The 23,599-nt window shown below is 38.6% G+C and overlaps 1 protein-coding gene across 2 annotated transcripts in view; it reads left to right on the plus strand.

The window, feature by feature from the left end:
- LOC146627051 (ankyrin-3-like) overlaps nucleotides 1-23,599 on the plus strand; it is a 155,035-nt gene that overhangs the window by 68,981 nt on the left and 62,455 nt on the right. Inside the window, exons 5-14 of one of the 2 annotated variants that reach the window (XM_085361574.1) lie at nucleotides 2,375-2,473; nucleotides 8,960-9,145; nucleotides 10,482-10,505; nucleotides 15,062-15,160; nucleotides 17,316-17,414; nucleotides 17,896-17,994; nucleotides 18,088-18,285; nucleotides 20,304-20,402; nucleotides 20,710-20,808; nucleotides 22,420-22,518. In XM_085361574.1, the coding sequence (XP_085217700.1) occupies nucleotides 2,375-2,473; nucleotides 8,960-9,145; nucleotides 10,482-10,505; nucleotides 15,062-15,160; nucleotides 17,316-17,414; nucleotides 17,896-17,994; nucleotides 18,088-18,285; nucleotides 20,304-20,402; nucleotides 20,710-20,808; nucleotides 22,420-22,518 (1,101 nt within the window). The remainder of the gene's footprint in view (nucleotides 1-2,374; nucleotides 2,474-8,959; nucleotides 9,146-10,481; nucleotides 10,506-15,061; nucleotides 15,161-17,315; nucleotides 17,415-17,895; nucleotides 17,995-18,087; nucleotides 18,286-20,303; nucleotides 20,403-20,709; nucleotides 20,809-22,419; nucleotides 22,519-23,599) is intronic. The other variant, XM_085361572.1, reaches the window with a different exon arrangement.

A 23,599-nucleotide genomic window follows, 5' to 3' on the forward strand; every position in this document is an offset into this window, starting at 1 on the left:
GTGCATTCATCCAGAAGAATGTGTACATACAGGGTCCATTTGTGTGTGTGTGTGTGTGTGTGTGTGTGTGTGTGTGTGTGTGTGTGTGTGTGTGTGTGTGTGTGTGTGTGTGTGTATTTGCTTGCTGTGTCAGCAACTCTGCTGTGCAGCTTAGCCCACATTCGATAGTCAGCATGCGCACACACTCACAGTGGACTTGTCACCACAGCAACTATAACGATGTCACTGTGAAGGCTTTGGCTGCAGCTGATGAGAGGAAGAAAATGACATCAGTATTGATGACCTTTAATCTTTAGTGCTGACCTAAACTTCTTTCCATCTCCGATTTTACTTGAAGAGTAGGAGAAGGTCAATTGATTTTAATGCAAATTCTAGTAGTTACCAGTGTACATCACCAATGTCCATCACTGTACCAGATTTATTCATTACAATGCAGTTGCAGTACTTGGGTTAAAAAGTATCTTTAGCTATCTGCACAGTGCCACGTTCTTTTTCCCAGTGTGAACTTCAGCATTTTGTCCTTTCTTTTTCTACTGACACTTGATTCCACAGTAGAATTACAGTAACAGGCAATGTGAAGCTTTAGTTTTTAACCATGCAGTCAAATTTGTGTCATTTAAACACTAAAAGAAAGAGTTAGTTTTGTATGACAGTATGTTTATGTGGGACTGTAGCCTCAGGTTTACGCTGTTAGCTGGTAATTATGAGACAGTGCATTTCAGCACTTCTCATGGAGTAACATGAAAATAATCTAACAAGCAGTGTAACGAAATTGCTCTCTTCAAGGAATAATTAAGTAACAAATAATTTGTAATACGTTACTGTGTTCACGGCGTCTGAGGAGTAAATGTTTAGGATCTCTCCAACAGTAATGGGTGGTGCTTATTCTCTTCTCACATTAAAAGGAGCTTATAAACCAGAGTGTCACTATAGCTTAGTTTTTTGAACAGGCAACCCATATGCTGAAGGCTGCAGGGGCCTTGTTTCAAAAATGACCCAGTCTATTTCCTCCATGTTAATCCCCATTAGTCTCTCTCTACTTTTCTGTCTATGCTTTACTGTCCCTGTCCAATAAAGGATAAAAATGATTGTTCTGAAAAATGCTTTATGGAGACAGGAGGGGGTCTTCTTCTCTTATACTTTCTGGGTCACTAGACACACCGGGGACATATAATTACGATTCAAAAGAATGAAAAAGTGGATTTCGCATAATTTGCCCCCTTTAAATTATGCGTATAACGAGGAAAGCATTTGGTGCAGTGACACTAGAATAACTACAAAGAATGGAAGAGGAGGATGAAGAGGAGTTTTTTTGCATGCTGAAATGGTTTTTGGATGCCTGTGTTGCTATGGAGATATGTTTTCTTATATCTAGTGTGGTAACACACACACACACACACACACTTGTCAGATTCAGCCCCACACTGACTTTTATCTACACTCTTATTAGGTGTGAGGTATGTGTTGAGGTGACGGTATGTACACTATGATAACGCTGCTAGAATATAACATTTGTGTGGGGTGGTGGAAGTCAGGTAAAAATAATCTCCCTGCTTTCAAGTATGATTGGGTCATCATAGTTTTAGTGTATAATAGCATGTGTGGCAATCAAGTTTTCTGAAAATTAAATTAAGAAATCTTTTATAGAATAAAAACCTGTTCTGCAGTCAATTTCACGCCTGACACATCAAGGTGCTTTATCACATTAATGCAGAAATCCTATAAACCCAATATTGCCAAAAAGCAGTACTGCTTATTGATGTTTCAGCACTGCCCACAATGACCTAATGTAAGCAGAGATATTAACAGGATTAATCACCTTATCACCTGACTCCTTGATATCAGTCTGGCCAACATTTGTTGTGTTTTTATTTTATTAACACTAGTTTTCTTAATCATTTGTACTGTAACTTCATTTAGTTTATTTTGTCAAATGTGTTTTACTGTACAGGTTCTATATCTTTCTTTAGAAAGAAGGTATAGATCTCTACATAATGTCTTTTAGTCCACATGCGGAATTTTATTCATATTTCTCTTTTTTCCGATATACGATAATTTCTTTGGGGTGAGAAATGACAATCACATCCTACCCAAGTCCGTATTTCTGTAAGGGTCATTATTTTATATAACTGGAATTTAACTGAGACACTATTATTTGGTACTAATAGAAGTAATTTTTTTCTACAAGCACGCAAACACTTTATCAATATATACAAAATAAAGCATGCATCGGTGTCCTTGCGCTGTTTTTGTCTTGGTAAAGTTTCATTAATTACCTCTAATGTTTAAATTCCCTATCCTTGTGACACATAGATCGAGAATGTGTCAGTCTTTAAACATTAACAGCATCATTTCTTCTTTTGTTTCTCTGCAGAATGGCTTCACTCCGCTGTATATGGCAGCGCAGGAGAATCACTTGGATGTGGTGCAGTTCTTATTGGACAATGGCTCCAGCCAGAGCATCGCCACTGAGGTAAAGGCAGTCTCTCATACACATACACAAAACACAAAGACACAACCTAACATGTGTTTGCACATGCTCACAAACCCATAACATCTTCTAACAGCTACCAACCCCCTCTGTAATTACACTGCAACATTATCACCGTCGGTTTCTTTGTTTCAAATGTTAGATTAGTGCCTGCACCCGCTAGCTCATTTAGTAGACGACCGGTGTAACATATGAGGTCACTGTTTATTAGGGTTAGAAAAAATAATTATTTTTCAGAGATTAATCTGTTGCCTAGAGGGAGTAAAGAGGCAGAGTGATTAGAGTGAAGGAGGTAGAGACGGGAGCAGCAGCAGCAGCATGTGTTCGTTCAGAGTGACCTTGACTGTCTTCAGCTGCCAGCAGAGGGAGGAACCGGTGACGTTAACAGGAGAAAAAGCATGAGTGGCGAGACCAAATGCTACGCTGTGAGTGTGACACAGCGATCCATCATCTGCAGTAGTAAAGCAGACGGCCGACTGCCACCACTGCAAGACTAAAGTGTGACGATCGTTTTTCATTTTAGTCACATCTTTCTGATGCATAATCATTCTAACTGACACATGAAAAAACTTTAGAATTTCTTCCAAACAAGTTAATTGTCCTTTCATACAAAATGTAGGGTTAGACTAAGGTTAGCACCAATGACGATGTAGACCTCAGAGCGTTAACAAGAAGAACTCATTCTGAGTATGAATCATTTAAATACAAGCATCTGTACATTTTAAATTTTGGCTATGTTGTTGGGAATATTAAAGTCTAGATCACACGTGGGCAAAGGAGGGCCAGGAGGTCCCTGAAGTATCTCGATCCAGTCCACCACATGTTCAAAGGAGAATAAAATGAGCATCTAGCGATATATATTTATATATATATATATATATATTTACCCTTCATTCTAATTTGTGTTGTACAGTTATTTCATTTTTAACCTTAATTTATATTCTATTCCTTCCTAGTTAAATTTACCCTTTTTAATTTTTCATATTTATTTCCTATCTTATTCATAGCCTTTTTTGTTTTCTTTAGGTCACGAGCAGTTGTCCAAGCATTTCACTACATATCGTACTGTGTATGACTGTGTACGTGACAAATAAAATTTGAATTTGAATTTTATATACATATACAGATGCAGTTATAAATTGTAAACTGAAGCAGCGTGCAGAACACATAAAGGTTATACTGTCATGATGTTATTCTATACGTGCTGTCCATTTAGTTTTTGGCTTCTGTACCTTAAATGTTGCATTCAGTCCTAACAGGTCATTTAATTTCTGCTAGTGATGCAGAAACATCTCATAAATATAGTTCTTTTTTCAGCTTTTATTCTGTATAAAACAGCTGTTATTTGAGCAAACATTATTTAAAAAGTTTTTAGATAGGGATTAATACACACGTTGTGCTCTAGTGAAAAATAATGACAGGATAGGAAACAATGAAGCTCCAAAGTGTACAAAGATAAAAAATACCAGGTATCAGATACCCGCACAATGTTGTAAGTGGGATCAATCAGACTAAAATATACTTTAAAGCTTTAGTTTGAAGGTAATTAGAGAGGTGCCTTTTATGTTCTGCTGATGTGTTCTGCAAATGCACATTTGATGCTGCGTTTTATCTTATTAGTATTAGTATTAGTATTAGTGCGGTGTTTACAGAACTGTGTCTGAGACATTTCACTCAGGCCTTCGTGGCACCTCATTTTTCCTCCTCGTCTTTCTTCCTTTTCTCTCCTCCTTATTTCTTTTTCATGCCCTCCATCATTCTTTTGTCTGCCTCCGACTCCTCCTGCTCGCCCTCTTATTCCACCACATCTCACTCTTCCCCTCTTTTCACCCTTTTTGTGACTACTCCAGTGGGGTGAGACCAATGTGAATTATTCATGTGAGGAAATATATCTATGAAGCAACTCCTGCTGTTTAATAATTCATGTTTAAGCATTTAATTAGAGAACAAAGCTTTTATAAGAAATATTTGTCTATATTTGAGCATATTAGAATCATCTTTTTTGCCATCACTTTATAAGGGGCTTTACAAAATCTCTTTATTTTTAGTGTGCAACTTTGCTGATACCCCATCAGAATAACTTGATTTTTTTAATAACTCGCTTTGTATTGTTCAAAAACTGGCTTGTGCTATTTTGGTAAGAAGGAAATTGTGCTCTGTCACTTTCCATTTTTAAGCTTTTAAAGGAAGATCAAAACCCTGTCTTTGCCTTTTTGTTTGCAGCTGCTGATGCTGTTGTTTGAGTCCCAAAGTATTTTTAGGACATTAGACTAGTTTTTTTTCTCTTTTCCTGATTCCTAAATCAGATGAAACGGGAGCTAGTGCTTAGGGATGGATTGTGACCTTTAAAATTCTTACAAAGCCTAAATTTATGCATTTGAATGTGTTTGTGTGCCCAGGGGTATGTGCATGTGTGGGTGTGTTTTGCAAACATGTTTTTGGATCACATTATGAATGTGTGTCAGCCTGTTTATGCACGTGCCTCTGTGTGTGTGTGCGTGTCTGTGCAGGCGAGGGTGTGTTTGTTTCTCGCCCTCACTGATTATTTGTGTGAGCGGCGTTGGATCTCTGAGGGAGGAGTTTCGGCTTTAATGTGTGGGTGTCTAGTGATGCAGAGTTGGTTTTATCTAGACAGTTGGTGTCCTGTATAAACATACAAGTGTGCACACAGACACACATAAACACACAAAGACACACATACGTGCAGAGTATATTGTTTTCCTTGCAAGGAATCTTTCCTTTGATGAGTCATAGACGCTCTCCTAGTAGCATCTTACGTTTATCTTACTGCCTGCGTGAGTCAGTGTCTACATATAGTGTGTGTGTGTGTGTGTGCGTGTGCGTGTGTGTGTGCGTGTGTGTGTGTGTTTGTGGGCAGTATGCAATCTCATCTTGTCTGCATCCTAGTATGTGTCCATTCGCAGCTTAATTTCCTTTCCGTTTGTTCTTAAGTGAGACACTGAACTTACTAAAGCACTTACAGTATCTAAAACTAAAATGCCTAAATTGCTGAATGGTTATGTGTAGGGCTGTGCGATATGACCAAAATCTCATATCCCGATATAAGAATTCTATCGTCCCGATAACGATATAAATCACAAAAATGTAACATTTTCTGTAAATTCTGTGAATCTCGGGCAGCTCGACTTGCAGGAAGTGTTTCCAGCTGCGCGTCCTTTACCCGGAGTCGAGTGTTTTAACCGATGCATGAAACGATACATTTTTAGACATAAGTTGTAACGGCCGCCGTTTTCTTTGTATTTATTACACGGCGTGCTGCGGGGAAAAGCCTGTTCTATTCTTAGTTAGCGTATTGTCTGTCTTGTCTTAATGTTGGTTTAAAATGGAGCACTGTAACAAAAAATAATTTCCCCCAGGGATCAATAAAGTATTCTGATTCTGATTCTAACGTTTGAGTCTAAGGTCTATTTTTTTAGCACCTGGCGGCTCTTTTTTACTTCTCATCCGTAAATAATCTGCTCTTTCACGTTATTCAGTTTATTTTGAAAAGTCTCAACAGGATCGTGAGCTTTATTGTGAAAGGTTTATGTGGAACATAAACAAGCAGACACGCGATGGTGTTACCGTCGTTGTTGCTAACCAAAACGCATAAAAACAGGCGCTTGTCCATCCCTAATGTGGTTATATTAAATATAAGAGAAAGAGAGAACTTTACGAAATTAATATAGCCACTACAGTGACCATCAAAACAATGAAAAATATTGCCGTAAACAGTTTATTTTGCGACACCACGAAACCAACGATAGCGTAAAATGAAACGATAGATGTTTTTATATCGTCATCCGATATATATCGTTATATCGAACAGCCCTAGTTATGTTATTGCCCTTTACTTGTTCAGCGCCTGTATGTAAATTTGATCATAGGGACTTAAATATTGTTGAATTATAAAGGTGACTGCCAGTGTCTCAGTGTCAACTAATGTCTTGAGTTTAACCATAAAGCAGCCAAGCTATTTTACAGTAACAGTTTTATGATAACCTCATATTTTATACATAACTTAACCCTGGAGAACCCATGGGGTCAGAGCCGACCCTATTGGTTTACTAGGGAAACCATGGGGTCAAATTTGACCGCTTGGGTTCTCCAGGGTTAATCTACCGTAAGACGTAATAATTATCCACGACACACAAGAATCGCTGTTCCTAGAAGATTGCTCAGAATTTAGTGAAACTTGCGCACAGTGGTCATATAAGGGGTTCAAATTCACTCAGAATCACATTTTCTTCTACATTAAAGTTCAGTTTAATTCAATTCACTTTTATCTATATAGCACCAAATCACAACAACAGCCACCTGAAGACGCTTAATATTGTAAGGTAAAAGCCCTACAATAATACAGAGAAACCACAACAGTCAGACGATCCCCTGTGACAAAGCACTTTAGCAACAGTGGGAAGGAAAAACTCCCTTTTAAGAGGAAGAAACCTCTAGCAGAACCAGGCTCAGGGAGGGGCAGCCATCTGTGGCAGATGATTGTCATTGACATTCTGGTTTAAAATAGTTGTGTTTATGTTTGTCAGACAAACATGTTTATGCGAGAAAGGAGTTAACCTGAAAGATCTCCTTCACATGAACTGTTTTTATTGTCAGTTTGGGTGTTAACCATCTGCCTTTAAGGCTTGCTAGCTACGCAGCATTCTGTTAGCCACTGTTCACTGCAACTCTGACTCTAACATGCATAACATGCATCTTTCTCAGCCCTACTACAGTTAGTATCTTTCCTAATTTAGCTCTCAACAAGTTCCTAAGGAGTTCTGTTTTCTATGACAATGTCAGGCATTTTACTCATGGGGGCACCAACACAAAAACACCACCCACAGAAGATTATAGTTTTCGGTTTTTAATCATGCCAGCTGCCGACTGAATGGATGAATAGTTTGATAGCTGCTGAAATGTTTTAAATATAGAGCGCAATCTGTGAGTGCCAACTTAAGAATCTGTCATTTTATGCTTCTTCCGTGTTGGACGTCAGTAGACAGGCATCAGATTTAATGTGTGTAATCTGAAATTATGAACTTGAAGTGAAAATGTGTAATTGAATTCACTGAGAGTATTAGTCACATTCACAGCAGCAAGAAAATAAAAGTTCAGGCTCTGAGAGAACAAAGGAGACTTGATTAAGTCTCTCATTGTCTTATAAAAGCGACGTGCCTGAATCACGAACAGCTGTCACTTTACCAGCTAGAAGCAGCTACAAACGTATCATATGCCATCTCTGAAAGTGTGACTGTCAGCTGACATCAAGAAGAAAAGAGTGTCCGTGATTATTAAGATGACATTTTAGGATTCTTAGCTCTGATTAAGGTTGTGTTGAAACCTCCAAAAGGAGATACAAGCACACGCCTCTTCTTGCCCCATACTTACAGATGGCGTCCAAACTGCAGTGCTTCGGATGAGAAAAGAATACTAACGTGACTCTGGAGGCACACTGGCCCTGTGTCCCTCTCATCTGCTTTATAAGCCGACAGCCCTTCTGATTTATATCATGCAATTTTACAGAGGATGGCCAGGCTGTAAGGACAGCAGGCAGACACCTCAAGGGAGTTTGATTCGATTTTTTTGGCTGATGATTTAAAGCACCAGCAGCCAAAAGAAGTCATGTATAAAACATGTTTAATTCCCACTGCAGGACTTTAAATCACATCAGGTGAGCTTTGGAAAATGTGACCTGGTGTGCTTAAATACTTTATATCTTTATATGTAGGTTTACCCACCACTTTTTTCCAGACTTAAATATATTATTATATATAAGGCTGATATTTTTGCTGATTTTCATGGACTTTACAACTTTTAATAGAAAGAAAATGAAAGTAGAAGCAGCTGGTGGTCAACACATTTTTGCTTTACATGCAAAATATTCCCAGTTTGATTCCGGGTGGAGACACAAATCCAGTGTCAGGGGTTTCACAAGTCAGTTTAATCCTAGTGATGGTCCCAAGCTCAGATAAAGGGGAGGATTCCTTCAGGAAAGGTATTTAGTAAAAAAAAAATCTGTGCCGAATCAAATATGCAGAGCCGTCTGCTGTGGTGATCTATTGGGAAATAAGAGAGCAGTTAAAATGACTTCGTAGTAGTGTAAGCAGCAGTTCCTGAACTCAGATGAGTTTCTTGAAAGTTCTTCTAAAGATAGTCATGTTTAAGACATTTGCTCTTTTCTACCAATTTTACCATTGTTATTATTTTATTATTATTATTATGATGCTTCCGATTTGGCCCAAATACCTGAAAAACTATTGACATTCACCTTCAGGCTTAGTTATAATTTCTAGTGCAATAGCAAGTGTTAGCTTGCTAAGCTAAGAGGTTTTACGTAATAAAATATGTGCATTACATTAGCATGTATTCACTGCCATTATACCGTATGTTTGCATGCTGTTGTTAAAGAGTGTCATACTTTGGGAAAATTACATTTATATCTTACAGTTGACTTTTTCTGGTTTGCAGGATGGTTTCACTCCGCTGGCGGTTGCACTGCAGCAAGGCCATGACCAGGTAGTTTCCCTTTTGCTGGAAAATGACACCAAGGGGAAGGTCCGCCTCCCAGCGTTGCACATCGCTGCACGTAAAGATGACACCAAGGCTGCCGCCCTCCTCCTCCAGAACGACCACAATGCTGATGTGGAGTCTAAGGTATGAGCTATGAGCTGGACTACACTTCTCACAATGACCTGCTGTTTTGTTGTGTCTGAGATCTGGTCTTACTCATTCATAGTCCCATGACACCTTTCATGTATTATGGGTGCGATTCCTGTTACGTCTTTCTGTATGAAGGTACCTGCCAGGGTTAGCGGTGGTTAGATAACTGCTGACCGTAGCATACAAACATCAAGGTGGGCTACATCTTCTCACTTTACTTCAGTCATGAGAGGGAATAAGGATATTTCCAAACTATTACACCTATTTCTTTTTTTCCAACCATGTCTAAAGACTTTATTTCCGTTGGTGATGTAGAAAACAGAACTATTTGTCTTTTAAAAATCCCATTTTCTGTTTCCTTTACTTTCGGTCTGAGATTTAGTGACTGAAGTCTCACAAAACAATAAACTGTCCATATATCAAACTACATTTAATATAATGTACATAATTCAATTATTTCTGTATATTAATGACAAAAACTCCAATCTCAAAACCAGTGATATAACTGAAATGTAATGTAATGGGATAAACCCCCAAAACATCAAAAATATTTACAAGTAACATAGGTTAAAATGTCATTTGTACTTTATTTGCATGGAACCGACCGTCAATCACATATTACATATCATAGGATAGGGCAGAAAAGAGATTGTCTTTGCTAAAGACTAAGATGCTTTTAAAAATCTATATGAAAACTAAGAATAGTCTACTAACAACACAATCGTTCAAGACTTCCATTAATATGGAATACATTTTGAATTATGTGATTCTCTGGATTAATTAAGGGTACACCTTAAGCTGTGGCCTTGACTACCCTCCCCCCAATACACCTGTATACTTGTGGTGTGTGTGTATAATCCCCACAGGGTATCATTGGGCTATGAATATTTATAAGTTCCTTCTGTTGTTCTGTGTTGATAGTTCTATTAGTCATTTAAGTCCCAGACAAGTTTTCTGTGGGACAAAAATTGAGCAAGTGTTCATATTTTGGATTTTTAGAGGCACTCAGGGCAAGAAACAATATCATCAAAAACAACATTACAGCTACATTTACCCCAAGGACCATTCTCATTGTAGAATAAATACACACTGTAAGGGAGAGTTGCAGTCCATTCCCCAGTTTTGTGTACTTCTATGTGACTGCTTTTTGGTTCTTTTCGTTGTTTACAGCCACATTGTCACATACCCATCCTACAGCTTGATGCAACCATGATGTCGGTGTTGCAGTTGTTCTTGTTGTGGTGCACTAACCACCTCATTCTCTCCTCCTCCTTTTGTTCCTCCCTCTACTTGTTCCTTTTTCTTACAAATCCCCCCTTTTCCCTTCTAGATGATGGTGAATAGAACAACAGAGGTACATCTTCTCTTCTCTTCTCTTCTCTTCTCTTCTCTTCTCTTCTCTCCTCTCCTCTCCTCTCCTCTTCTCTTCATTGTTCACTCATGGTCACCATTGCAAAGCCTTCTGTCTGCTAGCATGAGCACTAGCACTAAATGCTGGCATGAAAGCTTTTGCTGCTGAACCCATGTGCCCATTTTTTTAAGCCTGCATGGCATTTTGACTTTTTTATTTCTGTGTACGCAGTTGCTCGCTGCTATAGTTTATAGCATTGTAAATTCAGCAGCGCAGTGCCTCTGGAGGATTCACAGCGTTTCACTTGCTCCTCATTTTGTCATGTTACAGCCTTATTCCAAAATGAATTAAATCCATTATTCACCTCAAAAATCTACATGCAATAGCCCATGATGACAAAATGAAAAAAACCTTCCTTGAAAATCTTAAAAAATTTATTAAAAGTAAAAAGCTGTCTATATAACATCCCATAGTTGACAGTGCATGTCTGAGCGCAAACCAGGCCATAAATTCCAAGAAATTGCCTCCGAGACAGGATTGTATTGTGACACAGTTCTTGAGAAGGGTACAGAAAAACTTCTGCAGCATTGCAATTACAGTCCAAAGTCTTTTTCAGTATGATGCTGCTGTACAATCTTGGCTGTTTTGGGGCAATTTCTCTCATCCTTCTCTGCAGAACCTCCCAAGCACCATCAGGTTTGATGGGGGGCGTCGATGTATAGCTGTTTTCAGATCTCTCCAGAGACGTTAGTGTGGTTTCAAGTCTGAGCTCTGACTTGGCCACTCACAGACATTCACAGAGTGCTCGCAAAGGCACTACTTTGTGTTCCTGGCTGTGTGCTTGCAGCCGTTGTACTGTTGAAAGATGAAGCAGGTTATCGTCAAGGATGTCCCTGTACATTTCTGCATTCATCTTTCCAATTGACCCTGACTAGCCTCACAGTTACTGCTGCTGAAAACATTCCCATAGCATGATGCTGCCACCACCATGTTTCACTGTAGGAATGGTATTGGCCAGGTGATGAGTGGTGCCTGGTTTCTTCCAGACATGATGCTTGGCATGCAGATCAAAGAGTTTGTGGTTTCACCAGACCAGAGAATTTTCATTTCTCATGGTCTAAGAGTCTTTCAGATGCCTTTTGGCAAACTCCAGTCCTGTGCCTTTTACTGTGGCGTGCCTTCCATCTGGCAACTCTACCATACGGGCTTGATTAGTGGAGTGCTTCAGAAACCTTTTTCATTAACGGATGTTGGAGGCCACTGTGCTCATTAGAATCTTTAATGCTGCAGACTTTTTCTGTACCCTTCCGCAGATCTGTACCACAGTACAATCCTGTGTCGTCGGCCTACAGACAGTTTCTTGGACTTTATAGCTTGGTTTGTGCTCTGACATGCACTGTTAACTATGCAACCTTATATAGGCAGTTTTTAACTTTTAATAAATTTGCAACAATTTGAAACAAGCCTTTTTCACTTTGTCATTATGGGGTATTTTGTAGAATTTTGAGGGGAAAATGAACATATTCATATTCCATTTTGGAATAAGGCTGTAATGTGACAAAATGTGGAACCAGTGAAGTGCTGCATATACTTTCCAGATGCACTGCATAATGTATTTCTACACTAGGGTAATACCATCAGTATATCATCACAGTCATATTACACATAGCACTTTGCAGAAAAATAATACCTACTTGATTTTAACTTAATGTAAATAAATGTATTTTATTTTTGTTTCATGGTTTATATAAGTGCAGTCCAAGATACATTCAACGTCTTCCAGTTCCAGTACAATACCAGTGTATAGCCTCCTGTTGTCCAAAGTTCCAGCTTTTTGAGTCCGAACCAGCCAATATCTGATATAAATATCTATAAGTTTATAGTCCCTGCATCTAAAATGATATCTGGTTTTAGATTACTGTGTAAAATGTTCTTGGGAACATCTACACCATGTGTCCAAATTGTTATTACATACATTTAACCTATATTTGTAAAAGTGTAATGCAAAATGCCTCAAATTTTTTGCCCAGTCTCACAAGGTTAAAGGATCCTCAAAAAATTCCTAGATGAAAAATTCCAGATGTGGATTCAAAAGTAAAATTTTTCGAAGTTGTGCCAAGGTATGGTGGCTTTGAAAGGTCAAACGCACTTCAACCGAAGGAAACAGTAGAGACTAGAAATAGGCTCCAAAAGTGCACAAATCACAACAGGAGTTGAATAAAACACAATGAAAGTTGAATTATTATAACAGGAAAAAACTAAAACCTTAAAACAATCCTGAAGAGTTTCTGAGGAGACACTAATGTGACAGAACAGCTTCATAACAAACTAACAGTAAATAGAATAGGGAACGTGCATTATATGAATTATGCAATTAAAGTACACATTAGCTAGCATCTTTTTCGTCCTCACAACACAGATGAATCCTCCACTTCTTTTAAGCGTCTCCCAGTGCAATCCTTATTGTGTTTCGGTTTCCTTTATTTCAGGAGCTGTTCTGTCACGTTAATGTCTCCCCCAAAAATATTTCTGTTGTGTTTTTTCTGTATTTTTCCTACTTCTATTTTGTTTTTATTCAACTTCCATTGTGTTTTGTGTTGTTTTACTGCAAATCTGCCCAAAACTTTTGGAGTAATGCTGAAAACAAAGAGACAAACCAAACCATTACTAAAATGTCTTTGGTGGAGTTAATTGAGCTTCTATCAGTGAAATCCAGCAGGGTACCAACACAGGATTAGGGGGGAAAAAAGAGCTCAGCAGAGGCATCAAGGTGTAAGATTTGAGTTTGCATAACTTAAAAAAAGAACTTTATCTTTACCATAAATCCAGAGTTTATGGGACGCATGAAATCATCGTGGTCATCAGGAAGATAAACTGCTACAGCACAGCCTAATTTTTATTCAAATTAAATAAAATCAACAAAGAAAATTCTTTTGTTGATGTGATTTTTCTCATGCAAAAAGTAGCAGTAGGCAGTTCATGTGAATACTGCTGTGTTCGCATACTCTTCATCTTGACTTCATTACTGGGTACATTCTCATTTATTCTAAAATATGATGTTTAGAATTACAATGTAAAGTTTTAAATGTAACTACAATTTATGTAATATTTTTTATTCATTTTCTTGTCAAGAGTAAGATATTTTGCAATAACTGGGGAGCTAATGACAAGCTTCAGTTGACTTCAGCTTATCATACTGTAGCTTAAGGATTACAGATGGGGAAAATAGCTAGTTTGAGTGGTTTTGTTCATACAAAGAATTGTGATTTTACAGAAGTGAATGCCCTGAACCCTTACATGCTTGTAACATGTAACTGTATCCAGCAGTAATGGGCATTGGTTTATCAGACCATTGCACCCAGCTGACATGTGAAATGACGTGTTGGAAACCACATCAGTTAGCAAAGCAAAAACTCAAAAAGAACTTTGAAATTAAAAAAAAGCATTAGCTAGTCTTGTTGTCTTTTTAGAGTTGTATTTATGTGTGTTGTGTAATATCCTTGTGTTGTTGACATGTCTTTCTCCCTTCACAGTAGCATCTCTCTGTACTGTGATCCCACTTGAGTTACAATATTTTTATTTGTTATTTGATATAGAAACATAAATTTTTTGGCATGCACTGCTTGTTGCTGCAACAAATAATTTGGGGGAAAATAAGCTAAGAATGAACAGTTGGAAATGATCAAACTAAATGAATGATTTCTTTGTTTTTTTTAAGCCGTTCATGTTCAGTGAGCCGGTAACTTAAGTCTTCAAGAAATGGCAATAGTTTAGGCTTTTCAGTCACTGTTTCTTAAAAGCAGTCTTACAAACTCAACTAAAATAGATGCATGCTCACCTGCATGCTGCTTCCTGTCAGATAAAAGCATATAGCAAGGAGTTTTTTTTTTTAGGAATGAAAGCAAAAGCTTAATGAGACACTAAGTATTTGCATTTGTTTTTTAATCTGCATGCTTGTTTTATTTGGTAGGTTCTTATTTTTGTTTGTATTGTGTCAGACATTGTTAAATGCTATATACTTACCACAATAATTTCGCAAAAAAGTTGAAATATGCAGTCAGTGGCCACTTTATTAGGTACATCTGCAAACCTTAATATAAACATACATGTTAGCATTCTCTTTTGATCGACATTGTCAGTCAGGTGGAAACAGAGATGTTACTGAGGTGGCAATTTGCATTGGACAAATTTATATTTGAATTTCAATCTGTCCAATAGAAAACCAGCATTAAACAAACAGTTAAATTAATGCCAATTGCCCGTCATAAGAATAATTGGTAGTGCTGTTGGACTTTATCAGCTTGCCTAATAAAGTGGCTAGGGAGTTTGTGTTTCTTATGAAAGTCCACTCCTTTTATGCTGAAATTTTCAAAGCATGTCTGACTCCTGCTCAGCTCTGGTCTGCTGTGCTCTGTTAGTCTGCTTTTAGCAAGATGCTCTTACATGTAATGTCCAATCATGCTTTGCTTATGGCTCATTATTAGACAGTTGCTACTTCTTTTTCCTTCCTCTTTAATTGTTTCTCTTCCTGTGTGTCTTGTTTCTCTCGTCTCTCTCAGAGCGGGTTCACTCCTCTGCATATTGCGGCTCACTACGGCAACATCAACGTAGCAACACTGCTGCTTAACAGAGGGGCAGCTGTGGACTTCAAGGCGAGGGTAGGTCCTTCACTTCAAAGGCGACAAGCGCGCCTGCACACACACACACACTCACACTCATATCTACATGCAGAGTGCTGCTGCAAACCTTCATACCAAAACTTTTACTTTATGCAGGGAAGGATGTGCAGGAATTTTTGCTTGCCTGTGTGTATAATTCCACAGCTGTACTTGTCACTCTCCTGGAGGAAACATGCACATGCAGTCCACGTTCTATCTGATCCCACAGACTGTAGGAATGGATGCAGCAGTTATGGATTTTGATAGCTGGTGGTTTGTGAGTGTGTAAGTGTTAGACCAAATAAGCACTTACCATGTGGAAACAACCTAAAACACACGTCTCATACCATAATTTACTCAGGAAAGTGGCCTCTTTTCTAATTTTCTCACCCAATGTGCCATTTATTTGATTTATTCATAAATGTTACAGTTATGCTTCCCTAAATATATGTTAAAAGTGGGCACATTCATGAGCAAATGAATCTATAACAGAATCCACTCAAACATTATCTTCTGCTTATCTGAAGTCGGGTTGCAGTGTCAGCAGGCTAAGCTGGGTTTTTCAGACTTTCCAATTCCTACAGGGAGATCCAAAGGCATTCCTAGACATGATGAGATAAATAATCTCCAGTATGATCTGGGTCTGTCCCAGGGTCTCCTCCAAGTTGGGCATCCCAGAAAACCCAGAAGGGAAGCTCCCAGTCGATTTCTGAATCACCTCAGTTGGCTTCTTTCCACATGAAGGATCAGTGGCTTTACTCTGAGCTCCTCTATGTCTGCAGCTGAGCCCACCCTTTTATATTTGCACCCTTATTTTTTTGCTAACTATGCACATTTCATCACCATAGGTGAGAAGTTGGGCAACACGAGCATTAATCCACATGTACACCACATGCTCCACCTTCCCATCACTCATGAACAGATTACAAAACATGAATAGAAGTTGTTTCTTTTCCATGTCTATAATGTCAGTCAAGTAACTTCTAATGTTCCAAGTTAGGATTAAAGGTGTTTGTCTTTTGATGTGTTTTGTCCAGATTCAATAAATGCATCACTTTACTCAAAACAGAGAATAGTCATGCCGGCCTCTCTGATTCCTTTGTGCCACAAAGAGCTTTATTTTTTTCCCCAAGAACCATTAAAAACACACCATTGAGCCACACCCTCACACTCAACCCTCACTGCAACCATGCACAGTAGGGGTGGGCCAGTAATTACATTTAAATTGTGATTTTTCTGCTAACAATATGAAAACAAGATATTGAGCTAAAGCAGTGAATGTGCCGCATTCTGTTTTATCAGGATGTTCTCTCTTCATCGTGTTTTTTGAATGCGGGATGTTCCTTTCCTCTACCGCACTTGCATTTATTGTTTCTGAAACGCCCAAATTCATGCTCTGAATGTCAAATTAGGTTCAGTTCATCTTTATTTTGTTCATTATTTCTATTTAATTATGTTTAAAGTTAAGGAAATCTGCTGAGAGATATTTGTTAGAATCTTCAAATGTTGCATGATGTTTTCAAAGCCAAGGAATCATTTTAATAATCACATTCAAAGCCTGGACCAGGTTTAGTACTTTACATATCATCTCTCTCTCCCACACACACACACGATTTTGCCTCTCTCACTACTGAAAATGTAGAACCCTGGCATATTTATTTACTCTTACATGAGTAACATTTGGATGAAACTCCAGTTACTCAACCTTAAAATAAATATTCAGTGGATGATGACTCTGGCAGTAAGGGCCTGTTCAAACACCGGATATAAGAAGGCTGAAATGTGTTGATGCTGAGAAAAGTCTAGATTAAAGCTAACATTTCCTTTTAAATAACTGTGAAAACTGTGTTCTTTGGTGGCAAAATATCAAACACATACTGGAAATACACACAATCTCTGGTGAACACATAGAGATATTAGAAGTCTCTGGCATTTTTAGAACAGAACCTCAAAGCTAAGGTCGCTCTGGCTGGAATGATCACTGTCCTCTAGAGGGGGGTATTTAGCCATTTCCCTCTGGCACTGTCAAATAGAGCCAATTTTCCCTAAAAGTGACGTATTAACAGTGGTACTCCTTCTCTTTTCCTGAAATAAATGTTGATTTTTCTTTTCTCTTCGTCTGAATAGCTAAACAATGCATCTCTGTTTCCTGCAGAACGACATAACACCGCTGCACGTAGCATCCAAACGTGGGAACAGCAACATGGTGCGACTGCTGCTGGAGAGAGGGGCCAAGATAGATGCACGCACCAAGGTACAATCACATGCGCACAATGTTATTTGATGCAGTGTTCAGTTTAGATTTAAATATTGATATTTAAACGTGTATTCGTGTATTTAATGCTCATAGACGTTCAATATTTCAATATAATTTAGAAGTGCTTTACATCAAACTAACATAACTCCCGATAAAGTAAACATACAACCATACGTAGGCTGTTTACACAGGGTGGTATGTGAAATGAATATAATGGAAGGGTAAAAAACATTAATTAAAAATGAGAGGATAAAATCCATAATCACTAGGTGTAGGGTGCTTTACATTTGTCCATCATATAATTTTTTAGCTGAGAGATTTCCAAAAACCCTAAAATTATTATTATCTAATCCCACCCACAGCTGTACGAGGATTAAGCATCACCTGCGGTGTCATGTCAAATCTTGTCTGTTGCTCAACGAGCTTGTTGATGATGGTATGAAGTTCACGGCTGAGCAGCAGGTGTTTGTTTTCACAGGACGGTCTAACTCCTCTTCACTGTGGCGCCAGAAGTGGCCATGAGCAAGTAGTGGAGATGCTGCTGAACAGAGGAGCTCCAATACTGTCAAAGACCAAGGTTTTTAAGAACAAGCCAACAAAATCACATTAGCAAACTGCATCCGTATTAACTTCACATCGCTGAACATCTTTCTCCTCCTTTTCCTTCCAGAACGGTCTGTCTCCTCTTCACATGGCGACGCAAGGCGACCACCTCAACTGTGTTCAGCTGCTGCTGCACCACGACGCGCCCGTGGATGACGTGACAAACGACTACCTGACGGCGCTGCACGTTGCTGCCCACTGTGGGCACTACAAGGTGGCGAAGGTCATCGTGGACAAGAAAGCCAATCCCAACGCCAAGGCGCTGGTGAGGGGATCTCAATTATTTATTGTGATAAAAATAAATAAAAATTGATGAAAAGTACAAAATAATGGAGAGGAATTAAAAGGGCTCATCATCTCAGAGCATCTCGTTGCTTGGGCTAATCAAGAGAAGCAGGAATTCTTTTATGTAAAGTTAAAAATGATAAGACATGTTGTGACTCTTATTGAAATCCTGTTCCTGTATAACAACAGTTTTGCTGAATATTTGAGCGCCTTCTTTTTAGCAATGACAATCTCAATGACAATTGCATTTAATTTGAATGTAGACAAAGCTATTAGCTGCAGATAAAAGCTCCATGATCTCATGCAGTTGTCTGTGGGCTCCCACGTTGAAACCTTAAGCTTAAAAATTTGGTTGATATTTGAAGAAGTAGTGAAGTTCTAACTTGCCAGCTACTGCTAGCTAACTTGGTTAGCAATGTGATAACATGTTAATCAAACGTGGCTTCACTTTCTATTGGTGGATTGCATAGCCACAGATACCATCTGATCAGTGCATCTTGCTAATAAATAGCAAATTTGCACTCCCCAAAAGTGGAGCACAATATTCTTGGATGAGCTCCAGACTGCACCAGCACTACGAACTCAGCTAAGGTGACAACTAGTAGACAGCCACAGCCGCCTCTTGGCAGGCATCTGTCAACCACACCACAAAATATGAATAAGCGTAAGCCTCAAAACATTTTAAATTCAGTTTGAAAAAAAAAATCCCCCCTACAGTGTCACAGAACAAAGCTGGACTGTAAACTTGTAAATGTTTATTTCTGCTCGAAGGTTTTTACATTTTAACATGATAGTCTGTGGGGATTGACATGCTTTTGGAGTGAGCCTCAAGTGGCCATTTGAGGTATTGCAATTTCAACCACTTAACGTCTAGTGTATTATATTTACTACATATAGTTTTTGTGAGGTTTTGAGACTCCTGCATCATCAGTGAAAATATTTTTCTCCCCAGAAACCCTAAATAAATTCCACAATACATGTTTTAGCAATAAACTAAATCTGATTGCTGCTATAGTAAACATGATACAAATTAAAACTCATATATGCAAATTGATATGTAATTTTTTTTTTTTAAATTTGTCAAAAGGTTCAAATGTTCCATTTTCAAAATAATTTAATTTTTGGGCACTTATTTGAAGGTTCAGGTTTAAAGAGTTTTTATTCTAGCGCCAAAGTTTGGTGCTGTAAAAATGCTGCTAGACCGCTGCATCTGCATAATATGCAGCGACATAGAAAACTGATGAAAATGAAGTATTAGAGCACCTGCTGTGCTGCTCAGGGTTGTGACATTTCAGTCATTTCACTTTACAACTACCCAAAAATGTTTTTTCGTCTATTTAAGTTGTACCTCTCTGCCTTCTCTCATTTTTTCTTCTTTTATTACATTTTTTTAATGAACCTTTCCTTTTTCCACTAACAAAAAAGAAAAAAGGCTGAGATGCAACATTTGATGGGGAACACAAAGAAACAAGTAGAATTAAAAAGACTTTAGTATCCCAGCCGATGTCTTGGCATAAGACGAGCATTGCTGCTCTGCAATGGGAGCAGTCTGGGTGTGGTTAGAGCACTGGGACTTTATAACCAGAGAGAATAAGTAAGACGGGGAAAAGGACATGGAGAGGAAAATGAAGTCATAGGACTGAGCCTGAAACCTCAAAGTCAGGAGAGTAAAGGAGGGGAGGGATGAAGGAGGGTGAGGAGAGAGAGAAAAGTGAGTTGTAAAGGAAAGTATCTATTTCAGTGTAGAGGAGTTTTTATTTTTTTTTGATAGCTTACAGTCCACTCGATTATTTCCACACATGCTTGTCTGGTTTGCAAGCAGAGGGTTTTAAGAGGCAGAGGGAGAGAAAGAGAGGGGATAAAAGAAAAAACAGTCCCCCCTTTGTGCTGTAGTTTCCACTCGGTGTTCCAGATTTGTCTGCAAGTCCTACAAAGCCAAACACAAAGACTGTTTGGACTATTTTTATACTTTTATTTATTTCTTTTTGTCTTTCATAGAATGGTTTCACTCCCCTGCACATTGCCTGCAAGAAAAACAGACTTAAGGTGATGGAGCTGCTTCTGAAGCATGGAGCGTCTATACAGGCTGTCACAGAGGTAAGTGTGTCTGGAGTGTGTGTGTCATTTAAGCACTAAGACATCAATTATTTTTGTGTAGTTTGTTAATTTAGTTGTTGGAGTGGGGAAATTCTACCTCTACTGCTACTCTACACCTGTAATCCACTACATTTCAGAAGAAATACTGTAATAGTTGGTCTTCTGTTGATTGATAGCAGACTGACTTTCTTAAAAGTTTGCACATTTGCATTTAATGACCTACAGAAATGTTCTCGTGCTTCTTTAGTGTTTCTTTAATTCATTGACTTTTTTTCTTTTCCTCTCTTCTTTGCGTTTCCATCTCTAGTCCGGTCTGACGCCGATCCACGTTGCAGCTTTTATGGGACATGAAAACATCGTCCACCAGCTAATCAACCACGGGGCTTCACCAAACACAAGCAATGTGGTGAGTTCAGGAAGTTCGTCATCATCATTACCGTGTGATAAGACAGGGGGCGTGAGAGGATATTCTTTCCTTTTCTTTTCCTTCCATGTGCTGGGTGGGCGGGCGGGGGGAAAGCAAAGTGAAATATATTTGCTTATAATATATTTTTAACCATAATATTTGAATATTTCCTCTTTACTGTATAACAGATGAAAATTTAGATCTTTTTGCTTCATTTCATTTAGTTCTCAGCATCTTCAAAAATTGTACAAACCATATGATTAGCTCATAACTTTATAAAGCTTAAACCAGTGGTTCCCAAACTTGTTTTTGCTAGGCCCCCCTTTGTTTTTACAATAAAATCTTTTATCAAAGCTGATGAGCTCAGAGCTCAGATGGCAAAAACAGAATCAAAATCCATACAGGCACACGGGGAAAGATGCAGATAAGACTATTTATACACCGAGGGGTGACTGGGGATGAGAAACAGGTGAAGACGATCAATACGGTCAAAAACATAAAGCCGCAAAAGTGACACAAGACATGAAAGAAAACCGACATTTAAAATAAAACAGGAAATATCTCTAAACATAGAGACAAGACTATCAGTACACATGGCAGACACAGTAGAAGACTGGACAATGAAGGCATAAACAGAGAAAGATGAGACAGGAAGGAGCAGTTAGCGAAATGGTGAGGGAAGTACGCCAGCAGGAAATGACTAACTCATAACAGACACTTAAACTAAGGAACTCAAAACTAAGACTAGAAAGTTTATAAATTCTAAACAGTAATTAGGGCTCAGAGAGTGCAATAAACCTGAGCCTCAGTATTGCTAGAATGAAAACATATCACAACAGGAATCAAAATTCAGCCTACAAAACGCACAAATCAAACCTTCAAAGACCAGAATAGCTTTAGAAAAACCTAAACAGACACCCAACTCAGATGTTTTGACTAAGGATTCAAAACTCAAGAGCAGCACAAAGCCTATGAAACCCTTTAAAAAATCTGAAACAATACTTAAAACAGCTAATTGCACAGAGAGAGAGAAATACAAACATAGGAAGTGACTTAACACTAGCTGTTTATCCACAAAATCTAAACCTTAATTGGTGCAGACAGCAGAGAAATCCTCCGTAGGTGGAGAGGAGGTATTTAATGTAATTTGCTCATACGGAAATGTGCTCTAATTCTCATCTGGTCCATCGACACTCCTCAGTAGGAGCTACAAACTTTACTACTGACCCCATTAACTCTGGGATGACATGAAAGGAGAAAAAGAGGAGAAAAAAGTAAGCTGAGCCAAAGAGAAAGGCAAGAGCGAGGAAGAAAGAAAGAGGGGAACGAGTAGTGCACAGTCAACTCTTCAACCCCGAGTGTTTGGTCGCCCACGTCGTGTCTGTGGCCAGGTTACCGTAGTAACAGAGCATTATGGGACGTCATTATGGTGAGTTGGGTGTGGAGAGCGAGCGAGGGGGTCTATCTGGCTCTTTCTCTTTGTCAGCCACTCCTTCCCAGTGTACGTCTTCACAAAAAGAAGTTTTTTTGTATGAGGGTGTTTTCAAAGAAAGAGTAACATTCAAAACTTTGGAATAACTATCCATCCCTCGTTTTCTGCGTGTGCTTCAGAGGGGGGAGACAGCACTCCACATGGCAGCGAGGGCGGGACAGTCCAATGTGGTCCGGTATCTGATTCAGAATGGAGCACGAGTCGACGCCAAGGCCAAGGTAGAGCATCACTCTCAATCAGTAACGATTATCTGGTGTTTATATGCGCCTGGGCATTAGAGCTACTAAATGTGAGCACAAGTGTGTGTTTGTATGCTTATGTAATGTGTCTTTGCACATGTTTAATTACTGAAAAGTTACAGTCATGGGTCAAAATTATTCAGAAAAACTTTCTGTCAGCTTAATTTATTAAGTAACGCTACCTGGTGTGCATTTCATACATAATAATATCAAGCGAGTCTGGTTTTTTATGTGTTGCAGTTCTTTTATGTAAGCAGCTGCAATACTCAACAAATTAGAAAATAATGTTGCCTTATGCTTCACCTGCACACTCTTCATAAATCATTTTTCTTGTTTGTCCTTTTATGCATTTTTTGGATACAAATAGGAGTAAAAATTCTAGTTACACGAGGCTGTTATTCGCAAGGATCTACAATCTACTCAGAGCTACAAAAGAGCAGTCATGATAAACAGAGTTGCTATTATGTGAGTGTGACTTTGACTCAGCAAATGTGTTGCTAAAGTTATCTGGTTATTTACTGGGAAATGTCTTATACAATATATTGAAAGATAATAAGGTTTTGTGAGAATCACAGGCAGTAAGTGCATGTTGAACTGGGTGATTTCCAGCATTGTGGTTCAGTTTACAGTAATGGACTGTGCTGGACTGGTGCAGAAAAGACTGTGGTATCTGTGGTCACTGTGAGCTTAAGTCAAAAGGAGAAGTCATCAGTTCCCAAAATCCACCTTTAAACTGGCCAGCAGATGGAAAGCAGCCATATTAGCGCATACCACATCTGCTCATGTAGTAGAATTCAGTTTAGTAAATCCAAAAAGAGCAAAAAAACCTCCAGCAGAGCCAGCAGCAACAACACAGGTCAGCTGATCAGAGCCTGTACACAAAGAACAACCTCCTGGAGCTCACAGGACAAATAATGTGACGTCTAATAAGTTATTCATGTCCCTGTCCTGCACTGCTATGAAAAGTAATAGGGTTCCCTGTACCTGTAACAATATGATGATGATGAAATAAATTCTTTCCAATAGATCCCAACTGATATATTCCTTGGATAATATTATT

The sequence above is a fragment of the Diplotaxodon limnothrissa genome, linkage group LG8, assembly GCF_057381915.1.
Source record: "Diplotaxodon limnothrissa isolate DT_005_m linkage group LG8, D_limnothrissa_male_GT1.1, whole genome shotgun sequence".
Lineage (NCBI taxonomy): Eukaryota > Metazoa > Chordata > Actinopteri > Cichliformes > Cichlidae > Diplotaxodon > Diplotaxodon limnothrissa.